At 43.2% G+C, this 13,619-nt stretch overlaps 1 protein-coding gene across 1 annotated transcript in view; it reads right to left on the bottom strand.

Annotated features, from left to right (window-relative positions):
- Positions 1-13,619, bottom strand: part of SERPINB1 (serpin family B member 1) — a 54,965-nt gene that overhangs the window by 12,638 nt on the left and 28,708 nt on the right. The window contains exons 3-4 of the mRNA XM_083188035.1: positions 5,282-5,422; positions 2,080-2,197 (exon numbers count right to left, since the gene is read on the bottom strand). Coding sequence (XP_083044161.1) covers positions 2,080-2,197; positions 5,282-5,422 — 259 coding nt within the window. The remainder of the gene's footprint in view (positions 1-2,079; positions 2,198-5,281; positions 5,423-13,619) is intronic.

Genomic DNA, 13,619 nt, shown 5'->3' on the forward strand with positions numbered 1-13,619 from the left:
GTGATTTTGAAGCCAGTAATATTTACATTGATGGCACATGCCAGCAATGTACATAACACTGGCACCACTGCCCAACAATGAATATTTATAAGCCAGTCATATATAATGGTATATTACAGTATGTGGCATAATGGGCATCATGAGGTGTGGCATAATGTTTACTGGGTATCGTGGTGTGTGGCATAATATGTAATGGCCATTGCGGGGTGTGGCATAATGTATAATGGGCATTACAATGTATGGCATAATGTATAAGTGCTATTACGTTGTGCAAAATCAAAAATAAAATTTTAGCAAAGATTAAAAAAACATGATAAGGTGGGTCAAGGCTGTGGGTGGGTCAAAGAGTGGGCCACTGTCCAAGAATCTCTCAACACAAAGGTGGTAACCCTAATTTTATTATGGCAGTAGCGCAGTGGTAGCTTCTACCTCTATGAAGGAGCTCCTACCTCTGGCCGCAGGCACACCCCTCCCCCTGTTACCGCCACCGCTGCCATTTTCCTCCCATCCTGGCGCCTTTCCTATGATTGCAGGCGCCAGAACTAGTGCATGCGCAGTACAAACATATGTACTGTGCATGCGGCCAGCTTCTATGGGCTGCTTCGGCACCTGTAGAATATAAATTACAGGCAATTGCGAATTAAGGGGTCCGAACTAACGGAAATGAATAATGTCCAAGATGCGATTGGATAAGTGAAAATCTGTATCTCTGCAGTTGCAACTCATGAGACCATGTCAGGAAACAGGTTACACTTAGAACTGTTGCCTGCAAAATTTGGATATTTGGACCTAATCTGACAACATAAAATCTACATAACTATAATTGAATGATGTTTGCGTGTGTGTATGGATGTTCCACACTACCTTATCATTTTAAGGGACAATCTAAGTTTGGAGATGGGTTTAATCGGACAAGCCTGTAAGGGTGCTGTCATAAGGGTCCATGCCATTTCTGCTGATTTCATGCATGGTGATATGTCGTTGGAAACCTTATGACTTTCTGAATACAACCAGTGCATTGAATACAATACAATAAACAGACTCTCTTAAGTGGACCCTTAACCCCTTGAGTGGTGGGTTTTCCTGGGGCAGGATATACCTACCAGGCCAGGGTTGTCCTGCCCCAAAAATACTCACCACAGAAGGGGAAGCCACTGCCTTTTGCAGCAGCCCCATGTCCCCTGGGGCTGCTGCCGGCTTTGGCTGTTTGCTGCCGGTTGGAGAAGTTTGGGGACGCTGGGGGGGGGGGGGGGGCTAGGGAGCGCACAGGTGTTTGGGCGTTCCTGTGTTTTGACTTGATCCTCCCCGAGCAGCCATGATCCTTCCCGAGTGGCCCAATCTTCCCCGAGTGGCGACAGAGAAAATCAGGGGCGGTGATGGGGAGGATCGGCAATCGGGGGAGGGGTTCAGCCACAGGGGGTATGGTGGCGACGCCAGTGGTTCACCTGTGGAGGCAACACTGGCGCACCCTTTCTTTACAGTGGCATGCATAGAAATTTCTTGGGAGAGCCCACTCAGCCTGAGAAATTTCCGGCCATACCAACGAAGGGGTTAAAAGCCTATAAGGGTCCATGAAATGAAAATAATTTTTTAACTTTACCAAACTTTTCAGAATTGCATAAACATAAACTTTCGGTCAGCCGTCAGACAGGATTAAAGACAAGAATTACTATAAATGAAAACTCCTGTGCTTGAGTTGTGGGTGTTGCCCATTTGAGAGAAATTTACAAATTGATTCAAATGGGTGCCGGACGGGTTCCCGACAGTCGGGATCCTGATAGTTGTTTACCCGACGTTGGGATCCCGACTGTCAAAATGCCGACAGCCTGGTGCCCGACGGCCACCCGCTATTTTGCCTCTAGGGGTCCACGACCCCCATAGAGGGAGAAGAGAATAAGTGGCTCGCATAGCGAGCCACCGTGCCTTCAGCGTGGCGAGCGCAGCGTGCCCGCAAGGTGCTTTTTTGCGCTCGCCATGCTGTCTGACTCCGGGAAGTCGGGATCCCGACGTCGGGATAATGACTTTTGGGATCCCGACTGTCGGAGTCCCATACCACACCCATTCAAATAACATACTGACCTTTTGTCTGTTCTGAAACCCATGTATTAATTTCCTTTCTAGCAGCTTCCCATGCAGTTATGAAATCAACAGTGCCCAGTTTAGCTTGGTATAAACTTTGTAGAGAAGATATGAATTCCTGACAAGAAAAACATGTAATGGTTAGACTCAGAAATAATCACCCAAAATTATACTTCATGTGCTGTGTATGTATAAAACATCTGTATTCGATTGACCTAGGCATGGCCTGGTTCTTCTGTGAATCAAAATGTCTGACATGCTGTGTCCTGTGTGTAACCTGTTTGCAGGGCTGAAGGAGAAATACTAACTTAGGGGCTTCTAACATATCCATACATCCTGGTCAGTCTAGTAGTTCAAGAAATAAAAATCTCAAGGAGGTTATGAGAGTGGTTAAGAAGGTATCCCAAGATTCAACTCTAAAAGAATATTGAGAGAGAAGCTCATTGAGAGAGAAGCTTGCAGACTAAAGTGAAGCTTGAATATTTAAGTGACTTATGAGTTGGAAACAGAAGCAGGTGAGTTATCTTGCATTCTGTCTGTCTTGTATTCTTTATACATATCTGTAAGGGTTCTTTGGCAGAGTGGAGGAACTTGGAAGGAGTGCAGGATAAGTGGGAAAAAATAAAAAGTGCAATTCTAAAAGCAACAGAACTTTGTGTCAAAAGAGTTAGGAAAGACACAAGAAAAAGAAAGCCATTGTGGTTTGCGAAAGAAGTAGCAAGTATTGTGAAAGCAAAAAAGTTGGCCTTTAAGAAATTTAAGCAGACGCAGAAGAATGAGGACAAAGAGATGTATCTTGTTAGACAGAAGGAGGCTAAGAAGGTAATCAGATGTGCAAAAGCACAGGCTGAAGAGAAAATGGCCCAGTCAGTGGGTAAAGGGGGGAAAACTTTTTTTTTAGGTATATAAGTGAAAGGAGAAAAACAAAAAGTGGAATAATTAGACTGAAGACAGAGAGTGGAAGTTTTCTTGAGGGGGACAATGTAATAGCAGATAATATTAATAATTATTTCTGCTCAGTATTCACTGCTGAAACAGAGGGGAAGGGGCCACAGTTAAGTTGCAAGTATAGTCAGAAAACTGAGGGAGAGACAAGTACATTTACAGAGGAGAAAGTCCTCACAGAACTCTCAAAACTGAAAGTGGATAAATCAATGGGGCCAGATGGGATACATCCAAGGATACTAAAAGAGCTTAAAGGGGAGCTGGTAAAACCAATAACAGAATTATTCAACCAGTCACTAGCTACTGGAGTAATCCTAGAGGACAGGAAAACAGCGAATGTAGTCCCACTGCACAAAAGTGGAAGCAAGGAAGAGGTAAGCGACTATCAACCAGTGAGCCTTACATCAGTAGTAGGGAAATTGATGGAAACACTCTTAAAACAAAGAGTTGTAGAATATCTCAAAATCAGCAATTTACAGGATCCAAAACAGCATGGGTTTACTGGGGGGAAGATCATGTCAAACAAATCTTATTGACTTTTTTGACTGGGTGACTAAAGTAATAGATCAAGGTGGGGCTGTAGCTTATCTAGACTTTAGTAAAGCTTTTGACACTGTCCCACATCGCAGACTGTTAAATAAACTTGAAAGTTTGGGATTGGATTCTAAGATAGTTGAATGGATAAGAGCGTGGTTGCAGGACAGAAAACAGAGAGTTGTAGTAAACGGAGTACAGTCAAAGGAGGGAAAGGTTACAAGTGGAGTACCCCAGGGATCTGTACTTGGACCAGTGCTTTTTAATATCTTTATTGGTGATATTGCAAATGGAATTGAGGGTAAAATGTGCCTTTTTGCAGATGACACAAAGGTATGCAACAGGGTAGACACACCAGGATGGGTAAAACAAATGATTGAGGATCTAGGTAGATTAGAGAAATGGTCAAGAGAATGGCAACTACAGTTTAATGCCAAAAAATGCAAAATCATGCTCTTGGGTCTCAGAAATCCAAAGACTAAATATAGTATAAATGGCACTATAATGGAATATATAATGCAATATAATCTGTATGTCCATGTCTTTCTGTAACCAAAACTTGGAAATATTTTTTGGGATTAACCTTTTGAGTGGTGGGTTTTCCTGGAGCAGGCCAAACCTACCAGGGCAGGTTTGTCCTGGGCCAGCACCAGGTTTGTCCAGGGGCAGCGGCAGGGGAGCTGTGGCGTTCCGGTGTATGATTGCCGGGGTGGGGACTGGCCAGAGGTAAGCAAGGGGGGGGGGGGTACCACTGGCGCACACCTCCTTTTTGGTGGTATGCCCAGAAATTTTCCGGGAGAGCCCGCTCCTACAGCGCAGCTCGAAAAATGTTCTGCCATAGGTATCCAGGTGCGGTATCTGAGTGCAGGTAGAAATAATGGCAATGATAATTAAAACAAATTGTCACGACAGGTTTGACTTATATCTAAGCTTTGAACTTCTCTTACAGAAGCATCTGTTCTGCACATGGTGATAGGAGCAGTGGAAAAGAACACAGTGGACCTGTTTATTTTTATATAAACATTCCAGGTATTTAATGTTGATTGATTGGTGTTTGATACAGATTAATGATAAATACTGGCATTACTTCCTCTTTAATTCACTATGTGTTTTAACCAAACTGGATTAAGCAAAGGTTTATACAGAGCTAAATTTGCAGTACAAATCTAAATAATTAGAACTGATATTGAATTGTCATAATATACTGTACAGATTATTATCTGTATTCCCATTGGTATAGGGGTTGGATGAATGACGGGGGCGTGCGGATGACATCACATGACGTCAGCCACATGCCCTGTCTTCCTCCTGACGCCTGCAAATAAAAGTTGAGACTGACTTTTTTTTTCGATGCAGGAGAAATCATTCGATGGACCATCAAATGATCTCTCCTGCAGCGGCAGCATGCGAGGGGATGCATCTTCGTTACACATCCCCTCGCATGGTTGCAAGGGGATACGGCAGGGCGGCTTCTCTGGCGCTTGGTAAACTGCAAGCTTTGCACCTTACCGAACCAACCAGATTGAGCCCCACAGATCCTAGGATTGTGGAGTTTTGCTTATACAGTGTATAACAGTGATTTCGGTTTTAGTTAGGGCACAATCACTTTTGCCTAATGCATATTACACTGTTGTGAGCAAAACAATACTGGTTTGTTCTCTGGGGAAAATAAAACACAAAAACACAGAAAAATAAAAATAATTAAAAACATTGATTGACTTACACTTTGGAAACTGAATGTCTTTTCTCCAAACAGCTGGTTGGCCAGATGAAGGGCATAGGAAGAATCAGATTTTTTGTTAATCTCAGCATTCAGAGCTTGGAAATTTCGGTGAAGATCTTTAATTCCATCAAAATGCAGAGCCTAAATGTACAAATAAAGAAATGTCATCATTGTATTAAAATAGGGTGAAGACTGTACATACAGTACGGCTTGATTTGGTGATTTACAGTATGTCAATCCAATGGTTAATGTTCATCTCCAATGGTCCCACAACTGTGCATGAGCAATGCCACTAGGGGTTAAATTTCACTTGCGCTAATGTGTGGAAAGCTGCTCAATAAAAAACTTGCAAGAATGGGGAAAAAAATGAGCGCTATCAAGTTTAAAGGAGAATGGGTTATAATAAATATGAAAAGAGAAAAGATAAGAAAGATTGGAAACTGAAAGGCACCTGTAAAGGAAACGGTTAATGAAAAAAATGTTTACGCTCCTTTGCAGGAGTGTTTCTGTAAGAAGTCCGTGTGGAGCCCTGTCGCTAGCCCTACCTCTATCCAGACTCTTGCGTTCAGGCTGCAGCGTGTGTGGAGCGGGCGGCGGTGATGGTGAAAGCCGCGTCTGTCTGCGCTCCGTTGCTGCAGCGTGTCAGCGTGTCACGGCTTGGCTGGATGTAATTCTTCACCGGACTGGGACTGGGTGGCGGGGTGAAAGCGGCCAGGTCTCCTCTTCTCCCAGGGCAGCAGGGATCTGCAGCCTGGCATTTTGGGGGTGGGGGATAGGGGAACTGTGTAACATTTCCAGAAAATGGGCAAACGATGGCCCTGTTTTCTGGGTGTGGTGCATCTTTGCATGATGTACAAACTGTGTTCATTTCTGAATCAGGTGCTTAGAAGGAATGGTGTTGTTATAACACTAGGTGGTTATGGGATGTGCTGCAGGTGAACAAAAAGGGCACAGTACAACCCTTGTGGAACATGACACACAATATATAGAAAATATGTACTGACGCGCACGGGGGGTTATTCAGACCTGATCGCACGGCCAGCAATTTGCAGTGGCCAGTGTCCAGGTAGAAGCAGCCCTGCAAAAGTGAAATCCCACCTTGCGAATTAATGTACTTGCCATGCGAATGGATGTGTACTCCGAGCGAAGACATCGTAGTCCAAAACCCTTCATACCAGGCCCACCATCCAATGATTTTGACACAACTCATTTCAGTGCCTTAGACTTACTTGGCAGCCATGATGAAAACAGGCATATCCAGCCTGTTGCTGATGTCTCACACACTCACCTAAAATGCTTAAGCACGCCTGCGTTTTCCTAGTCACGTCTAGCATTTTTTTGGCCATAAATGGCTGGTTACCACCCCCAGACACCTACTTCTTGTCGATCACCTTGCGTTTAAAAAAAATAGGAGTGCTGCTGGGCATCACACATTGCGGCCCATACACATGTGCAGTCTATCAATAATTTACATCTGTGTGATCAGGTCGGAGTTACCCCCCCCCCCCCCCTGTAGGGTGCAAACAATCTGCAATTAGATTCAGAGCCAGATGCACTAAGCTTTACAAGTGATTTTATCACTTGTGATGCTTAGTGCATCTGGCCCTCAGTCCGGTACACAACATGAAACAATGGGTAACGGAAAGCAGAACCCTTCGTCCTTCTGGTCCACAAGAATCAACTATACCCTGTTAAAAAAATAAAAAAATACTCATCTATCAGAATCAGAATCAGTTTATTATCAATGCAACATACATAATACAGGAATTTGTTTACAATAACTACCGCTCATTGTGACAAACAGAACAATACAATACATACAGTATAGCGCAATACAGTATAATACACTGTATACTTTGCACGAAATGGGGATGGAGCACTTATAATTAGATGACTGTGTGGTCAGGGGTGTGTGGGTTACGCTGGTGAGGAATTGACTAGTGAGGAATTGACTAGGAATGCAGCCTGGGGGAAAAAAACTGTGTCTGTGCCTAGTAGTCCTCGTAGGCCTTAAGCTGAACCATCTACCGGTTCAGTGCAGATCGGTAGACTTCATTCGAGTAGACATTTAGGGGTTAAAATTTTGTTATACTCAATAGATGTACAGTAGGTGATCTTTGTCCAAATGAACCCCATTTCCCAAGTGCCAGCCTCCATGTGCCCTATGTCATAGGGGGACCCATCAGCCATTCAAGGAGTACCACATAGTGCTGCACCCCTGAAAGGCTATGTGCTGCAGCACTGTCAATCACTAGTTCCCATGAGAATTCTACATAGAAGCATATTGTAGAATCTGCAGCACTGTCACAAGCTGCGATTGGCTCGCCATGGCCAATTGGACTTCCAAAATTGGCACTGCAGCAAACCAATCATGGAGAGTAGCGATGAAGATATCCCAAAGATACATGATGCTGTGGAAATCCTGGACAGTAGTCATGCAAAAGAGCTTAAAGGCAGCTGCCCACCGGGTGAAGAGCATAGAAAATGCCTGCCCTTAAGTTGGTCACTGGGGGCATGTGGTGTGACACTCCCCCCTTTTAATATAACACAGCCCCATTGCTATCTCTCCTTAACCCTTCCACCACCCACTATTCCACCAATCTGCTCATCTACAGTACCTGGCCACTGTGTCTTAAGCCCGCCCCCCTGCTCTTCCAACTGATGCCTGTGTCTCGCCACCAACACCCCCACCCATTCTCTAATCATGCATCTGTGTCTGGTTGAATAATGGGGGGTATACAGAATGCAGGGAGGCAAAGTGATCACTGTCTGTGTCAGCATCCATGTATCTGTGTGTAAGCACCAGTGTTTTTGATGATTTCACACAAGGACCTGATCCCTATGCCTCAAATATTGTTCTTTAGGGCCCCTTCGACTTAAGTGTGCTGGACACACCAAAGCCTTAATCCATCTCTATTGGGTACATTTGCAAGCAAGTGTCTTCACTGCAGAACATTGCATCCCTTGTGTGTGGGATTGTCTTATAGGTAAATTCAACCAAATATCTGATCTGTGTAAATAACAACAGTACCTTGCCTGTGTGTAGTGAGGCATGTATTTTTTATTCTAAATGAGATATAGCATCCTGGAATGCCAGAAGTGTTTTTGTAAGCCACTTTTATTGCTCTGTATAGCAGGGGGTGGGGACTGAGGGTGTAGATTCCAATTATTGGAAATTGGGAAGAAGGCATTTTTAGAGTATATTAGTTCTCATTGCATACGGCTGTGGCCGGATAGGCTGTGGCCATAGTTTAGCTGTGGCCCTGTATTGAAGTGGACCGTTTTAAAGTGGGAAAACAGAGTCATAACTACGAGCGTTATACCTGCGTTACACTGAAGGCAAACTACTACAAATCAACAAAAACACACATGGACTGCATTGATACCTCAAGAGTATGTAATTCATCTCCAATATGCTCTCTTTATTTCTGTGTTATGCAAACTCTTGTATGATTTGAAAAGTTCTGATTTAATGAATTGTTTGTAATTGTTATTACTTGTTTGGTGAAGTTGTTCAGTGAAGTATAGTTTAGTGTTGCATTCTGCCTGATGTCTACTCAAACACAGTGCAAATTATCTCATTTGACCATTTGGCCGTTAGTGTTCAGGTGTAGCCTGACCTGAACAGACTCACTATATTCTTAGAATCAGTGACCTGCAGCTTTTCTGAACATTAAAAAAAATAAAAACAGACATTGAACAACATCATCAAACAGGTAATTTCAACTTTAGATTTCGATTTTGTACTGTATGAACATGGCTAGGAATAACAGAATAACAGATGCACAGGCAAAATTTTTAAAACTATGTGTGCAAATGCTAGAAGCCTAGGAGACAAAATTCCTGATCTAATTGCAATAATGACAAGGGATGACCTAGACATTGTGGCTATCACAGAGACCGCAGGGGCGGATCCAGGATAAAATGACAGGGGGGGCACCATGATAAAAGAGGGTTTAGGTGGGGGAGGGGCAGTGTTAGTGGTGCCAGTGTACATGCTAAGAGAGCGGCAGAGAGCGGGTGGGAATGGGATTAAAAATAGGCCCTGGCAGTTAAAGTATGCAGGCCCACCATGGCGACAAAAGTGAAGGATGTAATTGTGCGCGCGCCGAAGGCGCGCTCCAGAAAAGGGGGTGTGGCCACTCAACAGGGGGCATGTCCTTGAGTGTAGTGTACAACACCATATACAACTTCACACATTATGCAACAAAATACTACACCCCATTATACAGTACTTGCCCCTTACACATGATGCCAAATGGAATGAGCCAAAATTCACATAATGCCACACGGATTGAGCCAGAATTCACATAATGCCACATGGATTGAGCCAGAATTCACATAATGCCAAATGGATTGAGCCAAAATTCACATAATGCCAAAATTCACAATACGCTTCATAAACAGGGACATTGTGCGCCAAAGGCGCGCATTAAACATTTACACCATAATGTCCATTACACGTTAAGTTACACGCTGTTATGTCCATTATGTATTATGCCAAACACCATAATGCCTATTAAAAATGATGCTACATAAGTGCTGCTTATCTACATTCTCATTGCCAAGGGTTCCATGCTCATTGCCAGAGGTTCCATGCTTGTTGCCATGTAGGATTACATGCTCATTGCCAAGGGGGAATACATGCTCGCGGTAAACGGGGACAGCTGCCGCCAGGCAGAAGTGATGGCAGAGCCTGGCTGTATTCAGAGCACTGCAGGTCCCGGCTATTTGAAAAAATACCCCTTTTACACCAGAAAATGCATTCCCAGGTTGGCCCCTTTTACACCAGCCTAGTCCCTGCATTTTCTGGTGTGAGGGGGAGAGAAAACCACCCCTCCCCCCCTTTAACCAGTTATCTAATTTAACCGGCTATATCTTCGGAACCAACTGACCCATTTACATGAGACAAATATCATATTGAAGAACTTTTGAGTAGGCTTTGAATGATTTTGGTCCAGTGAAACTGGAAGGTTTGGTTCCAGAGTAATCTGCCCTCAAAGAACATGAACAGCCATGAAATTACATTTCAAAAATAAAAAAATTGGTTTACATGCAATATCTCTGAAACCAATTGACCGATATGGACCAGCCTGGTAACATATTGAAGGCCCAGCGATTTTGAATGGAATGAGATCAACCTCAAGCTTCTGATGCCAGGGGGGGAACTGGCCGCCGCCGGAACCGGGTGGGGGGGTCGGAATTGACGGGTCCCATATTATCCTATGGGGAAAAAAACGTTACTGCTTTGCCAGGCGATATCTCCGGTTCCCGGGAGGCTAGAGACACGGGGCTGGGCTCGTTGGAAAGCCCTGGTCCTCAGCTACAAAATTAATGACAGGGGGGCACGTGCCCGGGTGCCCCCCCCCCTGAATCCGCCACTGGTGGAATGAGAACCATGGCTGGGACGTAGCTATACCAGGATACAATTTATTTAGGAAGGACAGAATGGGAAGAATCGGAGGAGGGGTAGCAATGTATGTAAAGAAAAACATAAATGCTACTTTAATACAAAACATTGAAGAAAAAACTGAGGCCCTTTGGGTGACCATAGAAATGGGGGAGAAGGACATTATTCGTACTGGGGTCATCTATAGGCCACCAGGCCAGGGGCAGGATTTGGACAGGAGCCTATTGCTTGATGTCACTAAAATGGCTTTAAAGGGAGAAGTCATAATCATGGGAGACTTTAATCTACCTGATGTGAATTGGGAGGAGTCTTTTGCAAGATCATCTACAAGTGGCAAATTTCTAAATTCCCTACAGGGAGCCTCTCTCAAGCAATTGGTGAGGGAGCCTACTCGCAAAGACTCAATATTAGATTTAATACTCACAAATGGTGACAGGATATCAGACATATATGTGGGTGAGAACCTGGGATCCAGTGATCATCAAGCAGTATGGTTTAGTATCAAGGCAGGGTCCAACTCCAGTCACACAAAAACTAAGGTGTTGGATTTTAGGAAGGCTGACTTTGCAAAAATGGGGAGATGTTTAAGCGACTCATTAGCGGATTGGATGAACTTGAAAGGAGTGCAGGAGAGGTGGAGAAAATTAAAAAGTGCAATACTAAAGGCAACGGACCTTTGTATCAAAAGGGTTAAGAAAAGTACCAGGAAAAGGAAGCCAGTGTGGTTTACAAAAGAGGTATCAACTAGTGTAAAAGCAAAAAAGATGGCCTTTAGAACATACAAGCAGACTCAAAATAATAATGACAAAGAAGTGTATCTTGCCAGACGCAAAGAGGCTAAGAAAGTGATCAGGCGTGCCAAGGCACAAGCTGAGGAGAAAATGGCTCAGTCGGTAGATAAAGGAAACAAAACTATTTTAAGTATATAAGTGAAAGAAGGAAATCAAATGGAGGAATAATAAGACTGCGGACAGACACTGAGAATTTGGTGGAGGGAGACAAGGCAATTGCAGATCATCTAAATAATTACTTTTGCTCTGTATTCACTATAGAAGGAGAAGGGAAGGGACCACAGTTAAGTTGCAAGGACATTCATAAAAATAAGGTAGATGGAGGTACATTTACTAGGGAGAAAGTCCTAACAGAACTTTCAAGACTAAAAGTGGATAAATCAATGGGGCCAGACGGAGTGCATCCAAGGATACTAAAAGAACTAAAAGATGTGTTGGTAGCGCCATTAACAGATTTATTCAGCCAGTCACTAGATACAGGTGCAGTTCCAGAGGACTGGAGAAAAGCAAATGTAGTTCCACTGCACAAAAGCGGAAGCAAAGAAGAAGCAAGTAACTACAGACCAGTGAGCCTTACATCAGTAGTAGGGAAAATAATGGAAACACTATTAAAAGAAAGAATAGTGGAATATCTTAAATTAAACAACTTACAGGATCCAAAACAGCATGGTTTTACTGCAGGGAGATCATGCCAAACAAGTCTCATTGACTTTTTTGACTCCGTGACCAAAATACTAGATGAAGGGTGGGGCTGTAGATGTGGCATATCTAGACTTTAGTAAGGCATTTGACACTGTCCCACATCGCAGGCTGCTAAATAAACTTGAAAGTGTGGGATTGGATTATAAAACAATTACATGGATAAGAACCTGGTTGCAGGATAGGAAACAGACAGTTGTCGTAAATGGAGTGCATTCTATGGAGGGACATGTTACCAGTGGAGTACCCCAGGGATCTGTACTTGGACCAGTGCTCTTTAATATCTTTGTTAGTGTCATTGCAAATGGTATTGAAGGGAAAGTATGCCTTTTTGCAGATGATACAAAGATATGCAACAGAGTAGACACACCAGGAGGGGTAAATCAAATGACTGATGATCTAAGTAAACTTGAGAATTGGTCAAGAGAATGGCAACTACAGTTCAATGCTAAAAAATGCAAAATTATGCACTTGGGACTCAAAAACCCAAAGGCTCAATATAGTATCAAGGGTACTATAATGGAAACTACTGAGGAGGAAAGAGATCTAGGAGTCACTATTTCAAGTGACTTAAAGGCAGGGAGGCAATGTAACAAAGCAATGAGGAAGGCTAGTCAGATGCTTGGTTGCATAGGGAGAGGAATCAGTAGCAGAAAAAAAGACGTAATAATGCCACTTTATAGGTCATTGGTACGACCTCATCTGGAATACTGTGTCCAGTTCTGGAGACCATATCTTCAGAAGGATATAAATACATTGAAGAGTGTACAAAGAAGGGCAACTAAAATGGTTCATGGCCTACATCACAAAACTTACCTGGATAGACTAAAAGATCTTAACATGTATAGTTTGGAGCAGAGAAGGGAAAGGGGGGACATGATAGAAATCTTCAAATATATCAAGGGTTTTAACATAGTACAGGTGGGAAATTTTCTTCAAAGGAAAACAAGTAATAAAACACGAGGACATGCACTGAAACTGGAGGGAGGTAGGTTCAGGGGAAATGTTAGAAAAAATTACTTCACAGAAAGGGTAGTGGATAAGTGGAATAGCCTCCCATCAGAGGTGGTAGAGGCTAAGACAGTAGAACAATTTAAACATGCTTGGGATAGGCATATGAATATCCTTACAAAGAAATAAGGATTAAAAAGGGTTGAGTTTACCTGAAGGGTAAAAAAGGGGCAGACTAGATGGGCCAAATGGTTCTTATCTGCCGTCAAATTCTATGTTTCTATGTTTCTATCTCTGGTGGGCTGTGCAACTATTATCTTCTGTCTCAGTACACTAGGATGTGGGTCTGAACAAACATTCAACTTACTGTACTCAACGATGCCCAATCCAAAGACTGCTACTAATTGGATGCCCAAGCTTTTAATCAGACGAGTACATATGCATATGTATCAGGTGCTCTGTGTGACTGAGTAATAGTAATTTTTAG

This window comes from Crinia signifera, chromosome 5 (genome assembly GCF_055691185.1).
Source record: "Crinia signifera chromosome 5, ASM5569118v1, whole genome shotgun sequence".
Lineage (NCBI taxonomy): Eukaryota > Metazoa > Chordata > Amphibia > Anura > Myobatrachidae > Crinia > Crinia signifera.